Here is a 23,790-nt window from a genome sequence, read left to right as displayed (position 1 = left end):
ATGTTTGTAAAAGTACAATAAATGTTCGTCAAATGATCATTTTACGAACAATGTTTTTGAAAAAAATACAAACTTTTACGAACTTGTTTGTGGATTATACGATTCACGAGCATTTTGTAAGTCGTCCATAGGATTTCACAAACATTTACGAACAATTTTACAAAACATTTTTTTCTGTGTAAATGAATTAAAATGATGAAAATTTTTGTTTAATCTTTTCCACTTTATTTCTCATCAATCATTTTATTTTATTTTATTCTAAATTACTTATCATTCTTCCTTTTTATCTCAAATAAAATTGATATTCTCATATTTAAAAATATTTGTTTTTAAAAAATGCAGTGAAATTCATAAGAGAAATTATGAAAAAAATTAGAAGTAAATTGAAATGAATGAAAAAGTATCTCACCTAAAATAATAGCCTAAAGATTACAATTATTCACATCCACTCTTGATTATTTTTTTTGTAGTTTTTGTTGGATTATTGATGTTTTTTTTCTGCTAAAATTAATATATTTTTTATCAATTTCTCTTTTTATCCCCTTTTAAAATCGTCTCTCGCGCTTACGAGCATTGTTCGACGCATTGTAGAACAATTCAATGTAGCGAAAGCCCATTTTTTCCTTATGCTTTGACATTGCCTACAACAAAACGATTGATGACAAGAGCCACACCGAGAGAGAGATAAATTAATGATAAATCCAATGAATAAAGAAAAAAAAAACACATTTGATAAGGACACTTGAGACAATTAAGGGCACTTCAGGGATGATCTTGGATTGAAAAAACCACAAAAAAAAAACATTGTAACATTCTCAGAAATCGCAAAGAAAAAAAAAGTTAATTCGCACTGTATTAACGTAAAATTGAGATTGCGGTTCGTCGTATATAGGAGGCACATAAAATTTAATTCTTTTGAGGTTTTTCTCCAGAAAAGCTCTCTCTAATCACCTTTCAGCACTACAATTCTACAACCAACATAATTAAGTTTTTCTCACTCCATGTTTTCTTTTTACCTTTCGTCATTCAAGATCCAAACAAAAGATCTTGTTTGACAGTTTTTTTTTTGGAGTTGTTACACCTTCTCAATTTACTCTTTTATCTTTTTTAAAAAATTCATTCTATTTTTAGTCATTTGTTTTCTTCCAACAAATTTATTCTTCGGTGATCTGCAGAAGAAATTGTGACAAAATTTTTAGCACACGTCCCTAGTAAAGCCAGCTAATTCAATAGGCAAACACAAGAAGTTTTTTTTTTATCAACCTAATTATTCGGATTTAGAATTTCCAGCAAAGCGATGTTGATGTCAAGGAAATGACCCAATAAGGTTCGTGTCTTGGATAGCAACGGGATTATGATATGTCGAAGATTCAACTTTACGATGTCGTAAAGTCACAGCAGTTGGTGTTTAAAATTGAAATCAAATTGAATTGATTTTTTGTGTAGAATGATGCATTAGAAAAATTCCTTCGATCGAAATAATTTTATCCGGGACAGTCGCTGTAATCACAGACAAATAGCCAAGACACCAAACAGTTTTCGAATGAATCGCTGTGATCAGCGAAAAACTGACTTCGTAACAAATAAAAATATAAAACAGAAAGAATTAAAAGCAAATTAATAAAGAAATGACATTTCAAATATATAGAATTATTTTTAATGTAATTCCAGGTAGAAAAAAACACGATTGTTAAAACTGCTCTCTCTTGAAGTTCGAGCATTTAAAATGCATTAGGTTAATTCTCTCAGTTGAAGTAAATTTTTCCGCGTGATTCGCTGTGATCAGCAACAAAAGGTTTTTTTTCATAAATAAAGAAAACGCAGAACCACTTTTATTAAAAGGTAATTGAGAAATAAATTAATTTTCTTAATATAAATAATTATATTTTTAAAGGTGGTGGAGTCATCACTTATGGACGTTATACACTTATGGACAGCGTGCAAAAATCTTAAGTTCTTATTTAAAACAATTTTTTTTGTAAAAAATTGACGAAAATTGTTTCTAATATGTAGAGGTAGAGGCTATGATAAAATTTTGTGTACAATAATACATGAGACATTTTTTTCATTTGAAATAATCTTTTTGGGATATTCACTGTAATCAGAAACAATTAGCAAAGACACTAAACATTTTTCGGGTGATAATTTCTGGGGGTAAGCCGAGACACCAACCCTTTTCCAGGTGAATTTAAGTTCACGTTAAGGCAGTGTATCAAGGCAGGCATCAAAAACACACTTCTACAGAACTATTATTTACATTTTACTGCGTTTATTTACACTTACCATCGGAAGAAATATCATAAATTTTTTTTTCTCATAAAAATTCCTAGTAAAATTGAGAAAAATCTAAATATTTCCAAAAGTGGTTCTGATTTAATTATGAACTCGGCAATCAGCCCAAACAGACGTAGATTTTGATCCTGTTCGAATTTCGAAGTACTCAAGTGTCATAATGTGATGGTCTTCACATTATTGTGAGGAAAAAACAGAACAAGGGCGTTTACTGTTCTTGCCCCAGTATTTAATCTTTCCGTACAGAAGTAGATCTTGAAAAATTCGAAAACCTATTTGAAGATCCAAAAAAGAGACTTTCTTACTTCTTGATAATTCCGCAAGGTGGCTGAGATACATCCTGTTCGAATTTCGAAGTGCTCAAGTGTCAAAACGTATCGGTCTTCATATTGTTGTGAGGAATGAAACAGAACAACGACGTTTATTGTTCTTGCCTCAGTATTTAATCACTCCATATTCACTGAGTAACTTTTTTGCTAGCTTTTTAGTGTGATATTTGATAAATTTTCCCCATCGTGTTCGAAAATTTAGTATGAAAATTCGAAATTAAATTTGAATTCTTCGAACTTCAACGACTTTTTGCGCAAATAGAGTTCCATTTACCTTTCATCCAAGACACTATTGGAGAATCAAAATCTACTTGTGATCGGGCTCAATCACTCCATAATTACTGAGTAAATCTTGTGCCAGCCTTTAGTGTGATATTTGATAAATTTTCCCCACCTTGTTCGAAAATTTGGTATGAAAATTCGAAATTGAATTTGAATTCTTCGAACTTCAACGACTTTTTGTGCAAATAGAGTTCCATTTACCTTCTATCCAAGACACTATTGGAGAATCAAAATCTACTTCTGTTTGAGCCGATTACTGGTCATTTTCTATTTTAAATAGTTGAAATAGTTTTAAAAGATCATTGAAATCGGTGAATAAACATTTGAGATAGAGTCCGGTCCATTTGGATATAGTGAAGGTCGGACTACAATGGAGTGGATATCGGACAGATGAGATCCATCATTGGAAAGGCCTCGATTTTAGATACAATATACTAAAATTTCATCGAAATCGTTTCATAAACACCGAAAATGCAGTCCGGACAAGACATTTTCAATTATAGCTCGGGTCAGGGAACATCGAGGGAGGAGTGCGACCCACCGTTGGAAATATTCGAAAATCGATTTTTCGATTAATCGGACATTTAATTAAATCCTATGAAATTGGGATGTCATAAGGTCTGTAGTACACCACGACAACTTTCCAAAACACCAAAATGTCTCAAATTCTGATTATTAGAACCGGAAAAAAGGACATTTGAAAATTATGGGATGATTGCATAAATTAGTGGGATTTTTTCACGCAGGTCATTATGGGGTATGCCGTAGCTGACCTCCATGATTCATTTTTACGATATCTGATTCGAATTATATATTCAATTAAGTATTATAGAAAACCAAAAAATATTACAAAAATCAATCACCCTTTAAGAAAAGTGGTAAGAATGGTTGAATGATTCCCACTGAGAGAAATCCGAAAAAGTTAAAATAACATTCCGGAAATGTTAATTTTACCCTGCAGTATTGATCCAAAATCGGTGTAAATATTACCCTTTTTAGGTGTATTAGGGGTTAAAGTTACGCTTTTTCATGTTAATTTTACCCTTAAAAAGGTGTAAAATTAACATTAAAAAATGTTGATATATTTTTACACCTAAAGAGTGTTAAAGTTATGAGGATAAAATGTTAATCGCACCCTCTTTTTTCTCAGTATGCTGACCTGTGCTTGTAAACCTATGGTAAGAAATATTATCATGGACAACACCCAACAACTCGTACAACTTCCCATTTCAGCACGTACAACATACCATCTTAGACACTTTCTTGCATTTCGAACGGAGGCTAAAATTGCTTCTCAGTAGGCTAATGGCAGCGAAACATTTCTTTTTAGTGGATCCTTTACGAATTTTAAATCTATTTTACGTGTTTAAAACTTTCAAAATGACACCTTTTCAAAGTCCTCAAAAAAGTGTCCTGTCCTTTAACTTCAATTAAGAAAAAATCTTTCAGTTCTGCACTGAGAAAAAAAAAGCGGATGCATTAACTTTTTTTGCTCCGAAATTTAACACTTTTTAGGTGTAAAAATATATCAACATTTTTTTTATGTTAATTTTAACACCTTTTAAGGGGTAAAATTAATATGAAAAAGGGTTAATTTAACCCCTAATACACATAAAAGAGCATAATTTTTACACCGATTTGGGATCAATACTGCAGGGTAAAATTAACATTTCCGGAATGTTATTTTAACTTTTCCGGATTTCTCTCAGTGTGAAAACGGTTTTAGTTTCTGAGAATTGAATTCTTTGTGCGTCTCTTAATTTTAAAACACCAAGGACACAACACAGAGAAATCCGAAAGTCAAAATAACATTCCGGAAATATTAATTTTACCCTGCAGTATTGATCCAAAATCGGTGTTAAAGTGTTAAAATTGTGACGAAAAAAAGTTAATCGCACCCTCTTTTTTTCTCAGCACTGAGAAATAAAAGAGGGTGCGATTAACTTTTTTTCCTCATAATTTTAACACTTTTTAGGTGTAAAAATATATCAACATTTTTTAATGTTAATTTTACACCTTTTGAGGGTAAAATCAACATGAAAAATGGGTAACATTTACATCGATTTCGGATCAATACTGAAGGGTAAAATTAACATTTCTGGAATGTTATTTTAACTTTTTCGGATTTCTCTCAGTGAGTGAATAAATATTTTTAACTAAACGCAAATACGAAAGCTAAATCATTTTTATCAAGTAAAATAATAATTTAATTTGAATAGAGCATTGTTAAATCGTCCAAAGCCCATTGCCATTTATCACTGAACTTGAATTGAAGTAAATCAAAACGCAAGATATAAACCCTTAAGTGTCCCCTCTCAAGTGTCAAATGGGATGCCTCAACTTACCGCCATGGCCTCAGCTTGAGTGGCAAAGAGGGCGTCCGCCTCTCCGGAGTGCAGTCCACGGCTGTTGTAGATCACCTGGCAATTGATAGGCTTGAGTGGGGCAAAGAACTTGTAAATGTCCTGTTCGTCGCAGTAGTAGGGCATTCCGCGCAAATGAACGCAATATTCCTCTCCGCCCTCCTCGCCTTCATCTCCCCCAGCCCACGTTCCATTCCCTCCTCCCATGCTTCCACCATTGCGATTGCCCATGGCACCGAAATTTCCACCGCCACCACCGGCGCCGCCGCCACCGCCACCGCCGCCGCCATTGTTGAATCCGCCTCCGGCGCCAAATCCGCCGCCACTTCCGGGTCCATTGCGAGCCATAAAGTCATCTCCGCGATTCCCAAAGTTCCCAAAGTTGCTATTGCCCCCAAAATTTCCACCAGCTCCACCAAAGTTGCCCCCACTGCCGCCGCCATTGCCACCCCCATAGCCGCCGCCACCGCCGCCGGCACCAAAGTTGCCAAAATTCCCGCCGTTACCCCCAAAGTTTGGGCCACTGCCACCGCCTCCTCCACCTTCTTGGTCAACGGATACAGTTACAGGTGTGTGCTGTGGGTTGGGTAGATGGCCACTTAAAGACTCACCATAGCCGCCAAAGTTGCCAAAGCCGCTTCCGCCATTGGGGCCACCGCCACCGCCGCCGCCGCCATTGAAGTTACCGCCGCCAAAGCCATCAAACGGACGATTCTTCCAGCCACCGGGTCCATCATCTAAAGACCAATTTGGAGGATAAGGAGGTATATCTACAAAGTAGAGAGATTATCTCTCTTCGAGCCAAATCCTTCACCATAATTTCCAAAATTAAAAAAAAACAAAAGATTTTCCCGAAAAATTTAAAATTACAAAAGTTTCTTTACTATAGGGTAAATGTCCTAATTCAAAACCATTTCCAGACGCTTTAACTTTGCTGAATTTAAATTCTGTGCCTTAATTGATTACAAACTTTATTGATTTAGATAGAGTAACTATCCAATAAAACAAATTGGCAACTAGAATTCAAATCAGGAAAGAGGACGAAGGCCAATTTTAACAATTTCGACTCAATGTCGAATTTTTCGTCCGCCATTTTGAGCAAAAGTTTTGCATGATCTTCCACGAACCAAGAAAACAATAACAAAATGTATTTTCATCTCTGTCGGACCATTTTTCCCAAGTAATTGAAGAACTAAAGTTACTAAAAATCCATTCCCGACAGCAATTCGGTTAAAAGTTGGACAGGAATAAATTATCTAAAATCATTCAATTAGCGTATGATGTATAATACCATGGTAAGGAATGGGATAAATACAAGAAAAATACGCGAGCGTAAAATGCTTCTATTGGAAACATATTAATCCAAATGGAGACATGGGAAGTTTCTAATTGGAGACAAACAGTGTAAGTAAAACCGCGACGAAAGGCTTCCAAAACCTTGTTGAGTTGCTCCTGAGTGCAGGATTTGTTCTTATTCCTAATCTTTTCTCCTTTCTCAACAATAAGAAAATCTCTCACAATAAAAAAATCATATTTCCGGTGTTTCCTATTGAAGCATTTGCAGACACTTCAGAAAAACCCTTTTTGTTCACGAGATAGGTAATTATTTCATTTGAAAACTTCACGTATCGCTAACAATAAAAATTACCACATAATTTAACTACACAGTAAAAAAATGTGTAAAATTTTACTACTATAATAGTGCAAAATCGACCATTGTAGTTGTTTAATTTAAAAATGTTTAAAAAATACATAACATTTTGGTAATTTATTGTCACGTAATTGAAAATTACCACTATTATAGTTGAAAAATTTTCAACAATGTTGTTTAATTTGAAAATTTCGACAATATAATAGTGTGAAATCGGATAAATTAATTATTTAATTACGATCTGTGTAAAATTTCTCACTATTATACTCATAAAAAAAAATTCTATAATATTTTGTAATTCAAAACTGTTGAAAAATTCTAAAAATTACCACTATTATAGTATAATTATAGTTTTTCACATTATTATAGTGTGAAAAAATACACAACTTTATGGTATTTTTTGTCACATGATCAAAAATTAACACTATTATAGTTTGATCATAATTTTTAACACTATTATAGTGTGAAGCCTTATGTATTTCAACCAAATTTGTTGAATTTTAAACAAAAGTTGTGTAAAAATTGTTGAATTTCCAATTAAGACGTATACTTCAGTCGAGATGCTTTTCATTGGGCAAATGTCATATAGAACATCAAATATTTATATGCATAATAAGTATATCGTGAAGATCCGAGCATCAGGTGTAATCATTTCGCATTAGGGGGGATCCCGAGTACAGGAAAAACCAATAAAAATGTCCAAAAAGGCAAAAAAACAAAATTTTTGAAATGAAAAGAAAATTCAACAATAAACAGAATTCAACAATTTTTAAATTCAACAATTCCAAATTCAACATCTTGAAATTCAACAACTTTAAGTTAAACAATTTTAAATTAAACACTTTTTCCAAATTTAACACTATAATAGTGGTGTGAAAGATTACACACTATAATAGTGTTAATATTTTTTTTACTGTGTAAAATTAGCCAGAATATGACATAAGTGTTGAACAAAACGAATAACCAGCAGTCACCTGATTGTTTTTCATTGGAAAACATGGTCGATCGATGAAAAATTCCATGGTGAAAAGGTACACTTTTAATTTTTCTGAGAAATTAACAAATCAAAATTCGTGAATATGAATAGATTTTCGCTTTATTTGGAACAAAATTAACTAAATAATGAAACTGTGGTATAAAAAATATATAAATATAGTAATTTAATACTGAAAACAATGACGTTTCCATTTGGAGTAGCAAAAAATTTCCATTTGGAGCAGGTTTTGAATTAGCTTAATTTACCCTACGTTGGAATCACACATAAGATAAAATTATTATGAAAAATTGTGCCAAACATTGGAAAGAAAATTAAAATAATTTCTTTAATTTTCAATGGAAGTAAGGCTAAAATTTATTATACCTCAACATTCTACTACTGCAAAAGTTCAAGAAGATAACTAAAGCAGTGAACAAATTGTGAGGATATCTGATTAAAGAAGCTTTTCTGCTTTTGCCTAATATGAAAATTAGTATTAATGCCTCCGGCACACCTTTTAAATCAGGAAAATTTCATTAAATCAAAATTCATATCCCTTTCTTTCTTAAAAGTTCCACATATGTTTATCTCACTCTCGTGTACTCTTCTTCTTCTTTTAAACATCACACTAAATTAAATTCAAATCAGTCCAATTTTGAATCCGAAAGAGTGAAAATCTTTATGAAAATGTTTTGAGAAAGAAAGAAAAGTGAATTTTTACTGTATGAAATTTTCTTGATCTAAAAAGTATGCCAGAGGCCATGAGAAAAGCATTTGTGTTCAGTATTTTGATATAAATAATCATAAAAAAAATTATAAAAAAAAAATTTGCTAAGTATGAATTTAGGTTAATCAATAAAACTGCAATTTCGATCAATAAAAAATTCAAATTAATCAGCAATGACCCCGGTACACTTTTCAGATCAAGGAAAATTTCATGAAGACAAAATTCACATCCCTTTCTTTTCTTTCTTATAAACTTTGCATATATCTCTCCTATTCTTGCGTACTCTTCTTCTTCTTTTGAACATCACACTAAATTAAATTTAGATCAGTCCAATTTTGAATCCGAAAGAGTGGAATAGACTTATTAAAATTTTTCTAAAAAAAAAGGATACAATTTCATGAAATTTTACTGATCAAGGTGTGCAGGGGGCATAATAACTCCGGTACAACTTTTAGATCAGGAAAATTTCATGAAATCCAAATTCATATGCAATTTTTTCTCAAACTTTCTTCATGTTATCTGGCCAATTTTTTGCATACTTCTACTTATCTTGCACATCACAGAAATTCAAATTAAATTTGAATGTGAAAGAAAGTGATAGTCTGATGTCTAATGGAAAAACATTAAAAAAGAGATCCTAATTTTGATTTTAAGAAATTTTCCTGATCTAAAAGTTGTACCTGATGTTAAAGAAAAAGCAAATTCGATCAGTAAAAAATTCAAATTGGTCAGTAATAGGTATAAAATTACTGAGATGACCTGGCAAAATATAAAAACTTTTTATTCTCTCTTTGTCAAAAATTAAAATGAAATCTAAATTGATCAGTGCATTAAATATTTTTCTACTGGCCGAATTTAATTTTTTACTGTCAAAAATTAGTGATTCCAAATAACAGGTTTTAGAAGATAGTGAAATCGATTAAATACAGGTTTCAAAATTCGGCTTAAATTATTGAAGTCTGTATTGCTTGATTATCAAGAAATAACCCTGAGCTTAAAAGAAAGTTAATTTCATTTTTTTTAAATAAATGGTTTAAAATTAGAACAAGCTTGAGAACAGTCGTGTATTATAAAAAAAATGTCCAGAAGAAAAATCATTCCTCACTCAGTGGAATAGCACCATTATGGTGCTATTCCAACGAAAAATGAACTTTTTTTTAGTACTTTACTGTTCTCATGCGCTTCTGCATTATCGACTTTTCTTTGTGTTGGGTCCTGTCACGACTGTTTGGTGGTTTTAGAACAGGGACAGGCCTGGGAAAAACAGTTGGGGCAGAAACCAACACAAAGAAAAGTCGATAACGCAGTAACATTTGAGAACAGTAAAGTGCTTAAAATAAAACATGCTCATTTATCGTTGGAATAGCACCATAATGGTACTATTCCACTGAATGAAGAGTAATCTTTCTCCTGAACATTTTTCTTTAGTACATGTCTGTTCTCAAGTACATCTTCATTGTCGACTTTCTTTGTATTGGTTCTTGTCGCAACTGTTTTTTTTTCAGTCCTCACCATGTTCTAAACCCAACAAACAGTCGTAATAGAAACCAATACAAAAAGAGTCAATTACGAAGAAGCATATGAGAACAGTCATGTACTAAAAAAAATGTTCAGGAGCCAGATGTTGAAATATAAAAATTGAGGAACCATGTTGTTTTTTAGTCTTCGAGATCCACGTAATTCCTTAAAAAGAAACTGATATTGAGCAATAATTATGATGGGAGCGCCTCTTACGGCAACTGATAAGTACTCCATGTGCTTTGAAATCTTGTGATTTCCATTCAATTTAATCCAAAACTACCCTAAATATTTTTGAAACTCGGAGTATGGTAAAATGAGGTAATTTGGAACCATTTACAATTTGGGACATTTGAGATTTTCTCATTGTTTCAGACGAGCAAAGAGAAAACAAAGACCGGAAAATAGAAGAAAAAGACGATTAAGAAGAGAAGGAACAGATTTTTTTTCCTTTCGAATCTCTAAAACAGTGAGAAAATCTTATATGTCCCAAGTTGTAAATGATTCCAAATTAGCTAATTTTACCCTACACCAGAAATACCAATAGAAAATGCTGCTTTTTTCTAAATTACAAAAATTATTTTTACTTCGGAGATTGACCATCTACGCTAAGACGGCGGTGGCCGCTAAAAAAAACCACAACTTTCTGATGTATTTTCCTTTTTCTTTTGCACTTTAAAAAACTTTCTGATGAATAAAATGTACCTATCTAACAATAATTTAATTACAGACTTATGTTAAATAAATTTAGCTTCAAATAAATGTGTTTGAGAGCTAAAAATTTGAATATACTTCATTCAAAAATTTTCTCTTAAACATCTTTGTTCAAGAGCACATGGCCCAAGAATTTCAATCAATGTACTTTGTTTTTCATCGACAAAACAACATGGACCTACTTTTCCCCTTTTACATAATGTTCAACTCTTGCACAAGATTGATAAGTTATTTAGTCACTGAACGCCGAATTATCAAAAAACAAATTGAAGAAAAAGCTGCATGCAAGAGATAAATAGAGAATTTGATTTTGAGTTACTCACTTCGATCGCCACCCTTGAAGTTTCCTCGGTTGCGCATCATGCCTATACCTCCACTACCTCCGAAGCCCATTCGTAGTCCACCCCTGTCATTTCTGTCGTACGGTCCAGGTCGAGCACTATTGAATGTACTCCGGCGAAATTCAGATGCCGAACTCCGAAAGATCTCGATGTACCTACACATCAGTCAAAATTCAAGCAGGAGGGGGGGTTTGGGGTAGGACGAGAAGGAGGAAGATTGGAGATAGAACATAAAATTAGTGATTTTGATTTCAAAGAATCCCCAACGTAGAGAGTTTCTGTTTTTTAATTCGACATAAACCTAAGTGATAATCGTAAATTATGGAATTTTATATAGCAAAGATTGTTATTAAGACGCTTAAAATTGATGATCTCCACCAAAAAAAAAAAAGTATCAACACCACCAAAAAGGGACTCAATTCCTCCCTTAATATCCTCCGCCACAAAATCCACCATTATCTAGAGAAATAGAAGGGTATAAAAACGGAATATTTTAAATGCCGCCCATCTCGCCAAACCACCAACACTGCCTTGGGCTCTGTCTTCGATATACCAACCCAAACGCTCTCTCTCTCTCTCTCTCTCTTTAGCCAGTCCCTCCGTCCTCCATCCCACTTCTGAAATGTTGCATTTCCCTTGCATGGAAATATTTTTCCATTTTTTGTTTGTTTTTTTGTTGGATATTTTTTTTTAAAATTGCAGTAAAAATAAAATTAAAAGCTTTTGAAAGGAAGCTTTGCAATTACGTAAATATATCTAAACGTGAATTATTAAAAAAGAGTAATTAAAATCAAAATAATGAGCCTTATTCTCCAATTTGACCAAGAAATTATTTTTGAATGTGAGGTTATGTTGATCTTAACCTCAAAATTTAGGGAATTCTATAGTAAGAAGTGAGGTTATTATTATTATTAATCGTGTCGAGGCTTTGTGGTTGAGGTATTCGCGTGTTTTTCGACACTCAATTAAGGACTCGTTGTAGAAGGATCAGTCAGTCCCCGGGGACTGTCCAAGAGCACCGATTTAGTTCTGAAAAAATCCTAAATACGCATGGAGGTTCCTTCCTTGCTCCTGTGAGGTTATAATGAGGGGTAACTACAATTTGAATTCTTACGACATCTTGACTAGAGTTGGTAAATTTCAAGAAATTTCATGAATTTCCGCCTAAAGTAGATGGCGACTGCTGTGAAATTTCTGAAATTTTACCATCTCTAATCTTGACTATTTATTTTAAAAAATAGAAGAATAAAAAAAAGAAATTGGATAAGTTGAATTATTGAATCAGATCTAAGATCTAAAGATATTATTTACATTTTTCTCTAATTATCAATCAAAACGTTGAAGAACTTTAGTAGTTTTCAGGTCCATACAGTAGAATCTCGCTCAATCGGTTCTTTTTCAATCCGGCGCAAAATCTTGTTGACAATTTTCACGTTTGATTTTAAAGCAAATTTTTTCAAATTCGCTGTATTTTCCCTTGTTTTATCGTGATTCTTTATAATTGAGCGCTTTTTGTGGAATTTATAATGATTTTGACTCTCGATAATTTGGATGACATTTTGCCCCATATGCCCGCTTGAGAGAGTTACTGTATTAGTCCTATTCAAGATGTAAACAATAAGAAACTGTTTGTTATGATATTGCAGTGAAGCATTAAATATTTATTTGTTTATTTATTGATTCAATATTTAAACATAGAAAACATTTTTGCCTCATGGCGTTTTCCGATTGGCCACATTCTTGAGCATTTTGAATGCATTCAATCCCTAACTAATCAAAGAAGACTGATATAATAAAACATATTACGTGAATAAGTCCACTTAGTAGACCTTTGCAAAATTTCGGCCACTTTGAGTGTAATTTCGGCCACGCAGGTAATTTAATTAAAATGTTGGATTAAATATTCGACTGATCATTGATTTCTTTTTCTTTTAAATATTTACTCTATTGCGAATGTATTAACAGAAAAATCGTTAAATTTTGGGTATATGGTAAGGTCGTCTTTAGACTAGAGGTTTGGCCCAGTTCCAGAAGGTCTCAAAATCTTAAAAACAACCAATTAATTTGGTTCTTTAGAATCCAATAGTTTATTTGGGTTTTGTAATACAATTCTAAGTCAAAATTTTATGAATAATCTTGATTGATAAGAAGTTAGAGAAGTTAAGCCATATGGCTAAGCCTTAGGTCTGAAGCCCGTATAAGTGTGCCAAATTTCGGAATAGTTGCATGTAAGCGCCAAAGTCTCAAGTTTTTTTTTAAATTACTTCTTCTTAATGAGTGTTACTTGGAACCCTGTAGACATTTTATTGTCTTTATTTTCTCTAAAATCATTCTTAATGTGAGAAAGTGGCTTCAACTTTGAAGGCCACTTGCCAGGGAGTAGAATGTAGATAACTTTATTTTTATTTTACAACAACTATTAGACTTAATTGTCTTATTCGCTAGCGTTTTTTTCCTAAAAAAAAAAGGTTATGTCTGATCTAACCTCCAAAAAGGAATATCAAATTGTTGCAGGACAGGTATCCTGGTTTTAGCCCTGAGGCTTAAGTTCTTTAATTCCTTGTCAGTCAGGGTTTTTGGGAAAATTTTGACTTAAGATTGGAGGGAATTCAGGGAAACTGACTCAATGGTTTCTGAAAAACCAATAAAATAGGTTTATATTGAAGATTTTGAGGCCTCTGGAAACTGGACTAAAACTTTTGTCTGAAGACCGTTTTAGTCTTAACCTAAAAACTTCCTCAATAATTAACCTACAAACAAAAAAGAGTATGAAGCCTATTACGAGTATTTTGATGTTTTTATAACTTTCAATTAATTTAAAAAATTCTCTGAATTGAAAAAAATCTTAATTTTTGAATAAAAATTTATAACATTTGGAGGGATTAGGGCACCATTGAATTGGGGCACATTTGAAATTGGGCTTTTTTACTCCTATTTATAAATTGAATTGAGCCTTATCATGGTGTAATTTAGCTTCACAATTGGTTTGTGAAGCTAAAATACATCATTGTAAAATCCAGTTCTATTTCAAAATAGGAGAAAAAGCCCAATTTCAAAGCTGTTCCAATTCAAAACGATCATATTCCCCCTATCCTGATCATATCGCATATATCTAGCAACACTCAAATTATTCTAATTGCACTATTGTAGTATGATTATAGTTTTTCACATTATTATAGTGTAAAAAAATACACAACTTTATGGTATTTTTTGTCACATGATCAAAAATTAACGCTATTATAGTTTGATCTTTGATCATAATATTTCACACTATTATAGTATGAAGCCTTGTGTATTTCAACCAAAGTTGTTGAATTTTTAAACAAAAGTTTTGTAAAAATTGTTGAATTTCCGTTTAAGACATATACTTCTGTCGAGATGCTTTTCATTGGCAAAAGTCATATAGAACATCAAATATTTATATGCATAATAAGTATATTAACACTATAATAGTGTTAATTTTTTTTACTGTGAATATTTCCTATAATATTTGTTTCCTTTATTCTTTCTTCCTTAATGGCCTCTACACACTAGGAGTAATGTCTTTAAAAGAATGCCTTTTTAAAGAAAATTTCCCCTACTCTTGTAGGCAGAAACGTCAGAATTTTTTAAAAAGGCATTTTTTGATGAAAATTGCTTCCAGTGTGTAGACACCATAAGGCCCTACCTAACCAAAACTTGCCCTAGAATTTTTTTAAGGTTATGTCCAACATAACCTCACACTCCAACACAATTTCATGGTCAATTCAGACAATTAGTGGCAATATTAAACCTAAACCCAATTAATTGCCAAGTTTAATTTAAAAAAAAGACCAAAAGAATAAAAGAATAATCTCTATTCTATAATGTAATTTGACTTTTATGTGATTTCAGTATTAACCCTCTCGATTCAATTGCAATCATTGAAATACAAAAGCCACAACAACTTCTATATCGCATTGCGACCTTCAATTAAAACAAAAATCAAAACATTACACTCTGAATGATAGTGAAAAGAATTATGGAAAATCGCGTTTTATTCTTCTTGCGTTCTTCCATTCGCTGCTAAATAGTTTTTGTTGTTTCCAATTAGCACAATTTACTTTGCAAATTTATTAAATCGAGAGAGTTAATTGTATTGCAAAAAAGAAAAAAAATTATCTGTATAACAGGTAACAGTAGAGAGTAAAAATTAGTAAATATTATTTGATTAAAAAAAAATGCTTTATAAAATATGTGTAGAGAAAAGAGATTTTATCAATTTAAAAAGAAAAATAACTCAGTATAGTAATACTGCTTCTTTTCTCTTTCTTCTCTTTACGCAAATTGTGTGATCAAGACAAGAAAACAAAATCAGTTACCCATTTACATTAAAAAAAACAACTAATTTTAGAAAAGAAAAAAAATACTCAAAAAATATCTAATGATAGTAAATCAAAAAATAAACTTTTAAAAATTATTCAAACACCTTTTAAAATTACTTTTTTTTTAAATAAATTAAAAAAATAATTACACATCTTTTAAAAAATTATGAAAAATAAATTATTTATACTTATGATAAATAGAGGAATTAAAAAAAATAATAATAATAAAGATGATTACACTAAAAAAAGTGATTGAGATTCTGTTTGTTTTTTTTTTTTGGATTTTCATAAAGTAAACCCACACACCCACCTGTGCCCAATTTTCTCCCGATTTTTCTTCAGAGCCTTCTCAGTGTCATCCGGATTAACGAATTGTACAAACGCTTCACCCGTTGCGCGCCCCCGGTTGTCCATCACAATATGAATACTGCCTCGGTCCTGCTTAAGCTCCAACCCTGCGTTTCATTTCCATCCACCCAGGTTTTCAGTAAAGGTCTTCATTTTAATCAAAGATTCTCCTTCCTCTCACTCTCTCATGCATTATTTTTTGTTTTTTTCAAATTTAAGAAAATGTATTCTCTCCTTTTTTTAAATTAAAAAAAAAAATATCTTTTGATACATTTTCCTTTCGCATCTCCAATAATTTTTTTTTCATCTTCTAACAAGTGGCAATACTTTAAAAAAGACCTTTTAAAAAATCAAATTTTGAAAATTTTGAAGATGCTTATACGTAAGAAAAAAGTTTCTTCAAGAAGAAACCCATCCAAAACCAAAACGTCCCAACAAGAAATATACTATCAAATTGACCAAAATCCTTAAACTTTTTCTAAACCTTTTGTTTTTGTCCTTTGAGAGATTACGATTTTACCAAAAATAATAAAAAATGGGACTCGATAAACTGTATACCAAATAACCAAGAAAATCTCTCAATATAAATCCATCAATAAACCATTTTGTGTTTTCTTTTAAAATGAAGAATATATCCAAAGGAATGATAAAACTTCCGGGGTATCCAACAAAGAGCCACCAAGATTCCCCCTTTTCTCAATTATTACTTCTATCAAAAAATAATTGTAATAAAATTTTTCACATGAGATTTTTCTTCTTTTTTTTCTTCTTTCCAAAAAAAAAGAAGCGAGAGAAATTTATCATAGAAACATTTTTTGTTGTTGTTGTTCTTTGTGAACTGGAGATGTGATGAAGAAATAATTACTGTTAACGTTGGACTTACCTTCAAAGAATGTCTCAATTTCATTCGGTGAAACACTGTACGGCAATCCACGGAGTTTCACAAAGGTTTCCGCCTGGACAACACATTGTTTCCTCATGATTGTCTCGAATTCATCAGGTCTTGCAGCAAAAACTGCAACGAAAAAATCCAGTCAGCATTTTGTTCTGGATTCTCTTAAAGTTAAAATCTTTTATTTTAAGAGAAAAAATGCATTTAAGACAAAATTTTTAGGGGAACAGTGGGTCATTATTCACGCCTGATTTAAAAATAAATCTTTATAAGGACAAAATATTGAACAAAATGCAAAAAAAATCCAAATGCGTGAAAGGTTGACCGTTTTGATCTGGAGGTTACCAACCAACATACGACGGCGGTGGACATTAGGAGAAAGCTCTCTAAATTCAGACGACGCAAGCTTCGGACAATTAAATTTTTTCTCTACGTTCCTTATTAATTTCACACATAGCTCTTTTCTGAAAATTTGAGGCATTGGACTAGCTATTAAAATATAATAATACAATAGGCCAAATTAATTTAGGGGAAGTGTGCCAAATTACGGCCAGCTTTCAATTCCGGCCACATTTTTTATTCCTCAAATTTCCATGAATTTTTAGTTTTTGTATACTCTAGACAAATTATACAATGCACAAAATAACAAAAAATATCGCTTCTACGAGCAAGATGATCTGAAAAGGCATTGGAAGAATTCCGGAAGGACAAGGAACTATGAGAATGAAGGTGGTCGGAATAGGCCACTAATGCTATGTCTACATTTTTTTTCATTTTAAAATGTATTAAGAATGATTTTAGAGAAAATAAAGACGATAAAGTTTTTACAAGGTTCCAAGCAACATTACCCTCTAAAACTTAAAAAAAATTGAATTGTTTAAGCTTATATCGTCCGAAGATAGCGCGCATTTCCCTAGTCTAATATCTAAAATTCGTCTATCTTTATTTATTTATTGCTTTGAAAAATATATTCATAATACATAACCCGATTAAAAAATATATTTTAGCAAATTAGGCGTGAAAAAAAAATCCGATAATGTCATTACTACAAAATTTACAGCGAAAAAAAAAGAAAATTCTATCATTAAAAACTATAAAGGCGAGAAATCCCAAATAGTGAAAATACCGAAAAGGCTGAAATTCCAAAAGCCAAAATCGCGAATTCTTAACGGTCATACCTACTCCCCGACAAAACGGATATTTTATATTTTTACAAGCTATCCTAGCGCCCCAGAAATTTTTAATTACCACAATTTTATAGGAAATTTACTCTCTATTTTGTTAGGAAATACATTTATCGAGCCGTTTTCTAAAAGGTAATTGTGTGACCATTCTCAAAAATGCTGGGGCAAATAGTACGAGACATTGGGTATTATCAATTTTGATTCGCTTTACTAAGGGCTTCCGTAAATTTAAAAAAATACTTAGATGACATATTTTCATAGGAAATTTATTCCTCTACACAAATTTAACTTCGTTTTCTCTATCTGAATGATAAAAATACTTTTCAAGCTATTTTAGAAAAAAAAACACACACAAAAAACTCCAAATCGTTTGACCAATGGAAACAACAAGCGGCGACACCATGGCATTGATGTTTAGGAAATATTCACAAGTACATCAATTTTGGAAAATAAGTATAGGTAAAAATTAATATCTGCTGTAAGGAAAATATTTCAAAAACAAGGCTAAAAATTTATTTTTTTTTCTAAATTCCTTGTTCGAATTCTCAAGAATCTTACAACTTTGAAGAAGATTTATGGAGGCCGTCTATGGAAAAAAATTTTAAGCCTCTATCTCTTTTATCTGGGAAGATATTGAATTTTGAAATTTTCAATTTGTGACTTTTTGCCCCAATCTCCCTTACTGTTGTGTACCATCACTGAGAGAAATCCGAAATAGTTAAAATAATATTCAGGAAATGTTAATTTTACCCTGCAGTATTGATCCGAAAACGGTGTAAATATTACCCTTTTTAGGTATATTATGGGTTAAAGTTACCCTTCATTCACGTTGATTTTACCCTTAAAAAGTGTAAAATTAACATTAAATAATGTTGATATATTTTTACACCCAAAAAGTGTTAGAGTTATGAGGAAAAAAAGTTAATCGCACCCTCGTTTTTTTTCTCAGTGATTGATTCAAACAAAAACTCTTGTACGGAAGGCACTACGCCCAGCATTTTCTATAACCATTAGTTTCATCCAAAAAATTAATCTTTTATGATTTTGTTGATTATCTTCAATCCAGAGATGCCACGCTTGGTACTTTGTTTAAATCTTAAAATATCATTTTTGATTTTTTCAAGAATAATAACGGCATCGTTCTTATCGTATCTTATCTTATCGTTCTGAATCGTAATTTACTTCTAATTTATCTAGGACTTATCTGAGAATTTTTTTGCTTCTATAAATCTGCTTTTTTTTTAAATTGTTACCGGACTAGAGATCGAACTATAAGAGATATTAATTTTCCGTCTTCAGTGACCCAACTTTAAAAAAATGAAATATTTTTTTGGCTCTCGATCAAAATCCCTAAAGCCAAAATCCCGAGAGTTAAAATCCTGATTGGGTCGAAATTCCGAAAAGCCAAAATAGGGCTAACCTCCCGAATTTTTAAAATGATTTCCGCAATTGCACACTAGCACTTTGTTGAAGGCAATGGGAAATTTTGTGTGCTCTGAGACATTATTCCACACATCCCCCTGGGTCATTCAAGATTTCGGTTTTCGGAATTTTTGGCTATTCGATATTTTGATTCTTTCTGGATTTCGACCCATTCGCGTTTTCGATCCATTCAGGATATTGTCTCTTCTGGATTTTTAGTTTTCAGGATTTTGGCCGGTATCTTTTTTTTTAATTTTCCTTTGACCTCATTGAAATTAGTTTTCGGTTTATTTCGAAAACAGATGACCCAAAAAAATTCCAATTTTGAATTTTGGCAGTCAAGGATCAAACACTTTTTTGAGCCTATTTCAAAACCGTTTTGGTGAAATTTTGATTGTTTTTGGAAATGTCTTTATGTTTACAATGATGGTCCTATTAATATTTTGTCCGTCACTTAAACATCACAAAAAAAATATCACTCCATAGTAAACTTTTTTTTAAAGATTTCTAAATAAAATATCTAAAATAAAAAAAATAAATAAAATGTTGATCCTCAGCATATTATTTTTTTCAAGGATCAATAAAAATATCAGGTAATAGGGGAGAATAGTACGGGCTTCAGACCTATGGCTTAGCCATCTGGATTAACTCCTCTAATTACTTATCAGGCACAATTCTTTTAAGAAATTGTTGTTTGGAATTTGATATTGAGGGCAAATGATCCATTAGATTTTGAAAAATCAATAAAATCGCTCGCTATTTAGATTTTTGAGACCTTCTGGAACTGGGCTAAGACCGTCTTCAGACTAGAGGTTTAGCCTAGTTTCCGAAGGTCTCAAAATTCTAAATAGCAACCAATTTAATTTGTTCTTCTGATTCAAATAGATTAATTCTTTTAATAGTCCATATCTAAGTGAAAATTTTCCGAAAATTTTCGACTGATAAGAATCTAGAGGAGTTAAGCCTTATGGCTAAGTCTTAGGTCTGAAGCTCGTATAAGCCTGCAGTCTGAAGCCAGCATAGGACACTTTCACATAGTTCAGCGAATTTTTTTCATATTTTTCTAAATATTTATAAATTTTGTGTCTCCTAGTTTAGTTTGTTTCACTTCCCACCTTTCCCTAAATTTTTGACAACCTACAACCAAGAGGAAAAGGGCTTTAGGAAACCAGGGAAATCCCAAACAAAATAAAAACATAAAGTTCAATCTTGAAGGCCTAGGCTTCTATCCAAATCAAGCCCTCCCTTTGGACAGTCAGCAACTATTTCTGGTGAAGGAGAACCCAAGATCCCAACCCTTTCTGGGGGCAGTTACTTACGGGAAAAAAGTGGCGAATTGTACGGTATTCCGTATTTCGCAGCTAATTGCCTTTGCCTCAATTTGGCCCTCTTCCTCTCTTCTTTACGCTTAGCCGTCTTTGCTGAGCACTTTGGCTTTTCCGGCTGAGCCTTGGCACTTCCATCTTCCTTCTTTTTAGCCTCCGGAGCCTTTTCCGGAGTCCCCTTTTTTTCTTCTTCTTTCTTGCCATCGGGCTTATCTGAGACACTGCCGGGATTTTCTTCGGTGCCGACAGCCGAAACGGCACCATCCTCGGCAGTTTTGGATTCTCTATCTTCATCCGTTGCCTCCCCAGAGATGGTCAAACCCGAAATTTCCGGGCATGATCCAGGGCTCGATTCTGTAACTTCCATAGATTGAGTCGATTCATTTGTGCCATTGGTTTCTTTGGTATCTTTCACCACTTCGGTATCCGATTCCTCGGAAATCGCTGTGGGATGGGACTTTAATTTAAGCATCTCTTCCTGGAATTCCAAGGCATCGACTCGTTCCATACCTGTATAGGAATTTTTCTTTTTTTGGTACATTCCTAAATGCACTTTTCCTCATGATCCCGAGGAAACCCCTTAAAGATAGTGCCCACTGCCCTAGGGAAGCTGTAAATGGAAGATAGGGAGGACAAAAATGGACTTACTTTCGATGTACCGGTGCCCCATGACGTTCTTGTTGTACTCAAAGGCCAGATTGAAGTCCTTCTCGCTGGCACACTCCACAAAGGCCTCCCCATTGGGACGACCATCCCTTGGGGAGGTCACCAAGTGGATGCCATCGTCCCCATTCACAAATTCCACGTCCTTCAGGAACTCCTTGATCTCCTTTACCGTCACATTCCACGGTAATCCCCTCAATTTGATGATGTTAGTCTCTGACGTCTCGGCCATCGTCACTGAAGACACGGACAAAAGAAAGGGCGGAAAATTAGTGTGTCTTCTAGGCCAAAAATAGCCCGAAAATTGTCTCAATAAAAATTCAACGCGAATGAAAATGGCAAAATCGAAGGCGGCCTTGAGAGACGCCGCCATCTTGGGCTATACAAAAGATCTCGCAAAGCGTCAGAAGGGTCAGAAGCCACCCACCCATTTTCACCCCATCCACTGGGAAATTATCCCTTTCTATCACTGATTTCACTTCACTAGACACCCTCGGTGACTTTTCCATAGAAAACCCTATTCCAGAAATGCAATAACCCTCGGAAAATTGACTCAAAACTGAGGTACTTTCCCCTGAAGAACGTGCTCAGTTTTCAACCCAAAATACCCGTGAAAAAGTGAAAATCTCAATGTACCTGCACACTTTATCCCTCAACGGTGGTTCTTGGAGTCACAAAACACAATTTTCACCAAGTTTTTGCAACTTTTCACTTAATTATTCACAAGAAACCAATTTCCCAGCCGGCTGAATAAAACAAAACTGCACCAATATGGCGGACTACCCTGAAATTTTTACCCAACTCAAAAATCATACCCAAAAAGAGCACAACTGAGCAATTTCAAAATGACAGTTAATACAGAGTAAAATACCTCCACAAAAAGAAGTGAAAAAAGATATTTAATTGCATAATATAATTAAAATACTCAAAAATATATATAAGAATAAATATTAGGGAATAAAAAAATTGATCCAGACCACAATTTTGAGAATTTTATATATAATATTTGCTCTAGGAAGTTTATTTGGTATGCAGGCAAAATGGAAGTTGGGGGTTTGGCCACGAACCGTAAAAACTTACTCAATGATTTTAATGCAGGATGATAGTGGGATAGATACCGAATCTGGTGCACCACATGAGAATTCCCAGTCAACCGTCAAAGTCTCCCAGATCCTCATCCCAACTTCCAGAATCTCCATTTTGTATGTATTTGGAAGTTAGGTAGCTGGTCAGCACCAGCAAAAACTTACTCAATGATTTCAGTGCAGGATGATAGAGGGATAGATACCGAATCTGGTGCACCACATGAGAATTCCCAGTCAACCGTCAAAGTCTCCCAGATCCTCATCCCAACTTCCAGAATCCCCATTTTGCATGTATTTGGAAGTTAGGTAGCTGGTCAGCACCAGCAAAAACTTACTCAATGATTTCAGTGCAGGATGATAGTGGGATAGATACCGAATCTGGTGCACCACATGAGAATTCCCAGTCAACCGTCAAAGTCTCCCAGATCCTCATCCCAACTTCCAGAATCCCCATTTTGCATGTATTTGGAAGTTAGGTAGCTGGTCAGCACCAGCAAAAACTTACTCAATGATTTCAGTGCAGGATGATAGTGGGATAGATACCGAATCTGGTGCACCACATGAGAATTCCCAGTCAACCGTCAAAGTCTCCCAGATCCTCATCCCAACTTCCAGAATCCCCATTTTGCATGTATTTGGAAGTTAGGTAGCTGGTCAGCACCAGCAAAAACTTACTCAATGATTTTAATGCAGGATGATAGTGGGATAGATACTGAATCTGGTGCACCACATGAGAATTCCCAGTCAACCGTCAAAGTCTCCCAGATCCTCATCCCAACTTCCAGAATCCCCATTTTGTATGTATTTGGAAGTTAGGTAGCTGGTCAGCACCAGCAAAAACTTACTCAATGATTTCAGTGCAGGATGATAGTGGGATAGATACCGAATCTGGTGCACCACATGAGAATTCCCAGTCAACCGTCAAAGTCTCCCAGATCCTCATCCCAACTTCCAGAATCCCCATTTTGCATGTATTTGGAAGTTAGGTAGCTGGTCAGCACCAGCAAAAACTTACTCAATGATTTCAGTGCAGGATGATAGTGGGATAGATACTGAATCTGGTGCACCACATGAGAATTCCCAGTCAACCGTCAAAGTCTCCCAGATCCTCATCCCAACTTCCAGAATCCCCATTTTGTATGTATTTGGAAGTTAGGTAGCTGGTCAGCACCAGCAAAAACTTACTCAATGATTTTAATGCAGGATGATAGTGGGATAGATACTGAATCTGGTGCACCACATGAGAATTCCCAGTCAACCGTCAAAGTCTCCCAGATCCTCATCCCAACTTCCAGAATCCCCATTTTGTATGTATTTGGAAGTTAGGTAGCTGGT

At 33.5% G+C, this 23,790-nt stretch overlaps 1 protein-coding gene across 5 annotated transcripts; it reads right to left on the bottom strand.

Moving 5' to 3' along the window:
* Positions 1 to 202: 202 nt before the first annotated feature.
* On the bottom strand, positions 203 to 22,143 carry LOC129800058 (heterogeneous nuclear ribonucleoprotein H3). 5 transcript variants are annotated; one of them, XM_055844429.1, is made up of 9 exons: positions 22,007 to 22,143; positions 21,356 to 21,607; positions 20,702 to 21,217; positions 16,768 to 16,899; positions 15,847 to 15,991; positions 11,176 to 11,348; positions 5,878 to 6,003; positions 5,249 to 5,811; positions 203 to 641 (listed from the first exon to the last, which is right to left on the bottom strand). In XM_055844429.1, the coding sequence occupies exons 2-9, from the start codon at positions 21,600 to 21,602 to the stop codon at positions 546 to 548; spliced, it is 1,998 nt and encodes a 665-aa protein (XP_055700404.1). In that variant the 5' UTR covers positions 21,603 to 21,607; positions 22,007 to 22,143; the 3' UTR covers positions 203 to 545. The 5 variants fall into 5 exon arrangements, with proteins under 5 accessions (XP_055700404.1, XP_055700405.1, XP_055700403.1 ...); XM_055844430.1 differs by having other exon boundaries at positions 5,249 to 5,808; XM_055844428.1 differs by having other exon boundaries at positions 5,249 to 6,003.
* Positions 22,144 to 23,790: the final 1,647 nt, after the last annotated feature.

The sequence above is a fragment of the Phlebotomus papatasi genome, chromosome 1 (genome assembly GCF_024763615.1).
Source record: "Phlebotomus papatasi isolate M1 chromosome 1, Ppap_2.1, whole genome shotgun sequence".
Lineage (NCBI taxonomy): Eukaryota > Metazoa > Arthropoda > Insecta > Diptera > Psychodidae > Phlebotomus > Phlebotomus papatasi.
Note: the sequence above shows the minus strand (reverse complement) of the source record. Positions and strands in the feature narration are given on the sequence as shown.

What these genes read in the sequence shown, in the direction of transcription:
- LOC129800058 (XM_055844428.1), bottom strand. Translation starts at nt 21,602, where the DNA reads ATGGCCGAGACGTCAGAGACTAACATCATCAAATTGAGGGGATTACCG. An exon ending in GGGGCACCGGTACATCGAAA is followed by an intron (nt 21,218 to 21,355) that starts GTAAGTCCATTT and finishes ATTCCTATACAG; the next exon opens with GTATGGAACGAGTCGATGCC. An exon ending in CTTCAAGGGTGGCGATCGAA is followed by an intron (nt 6,004 to 11,175) that starts GTGAGTAACTCA and finishes ATTGGTCTTTAG; the next exon opens with ATGATGGACCCGGTGGCTGG.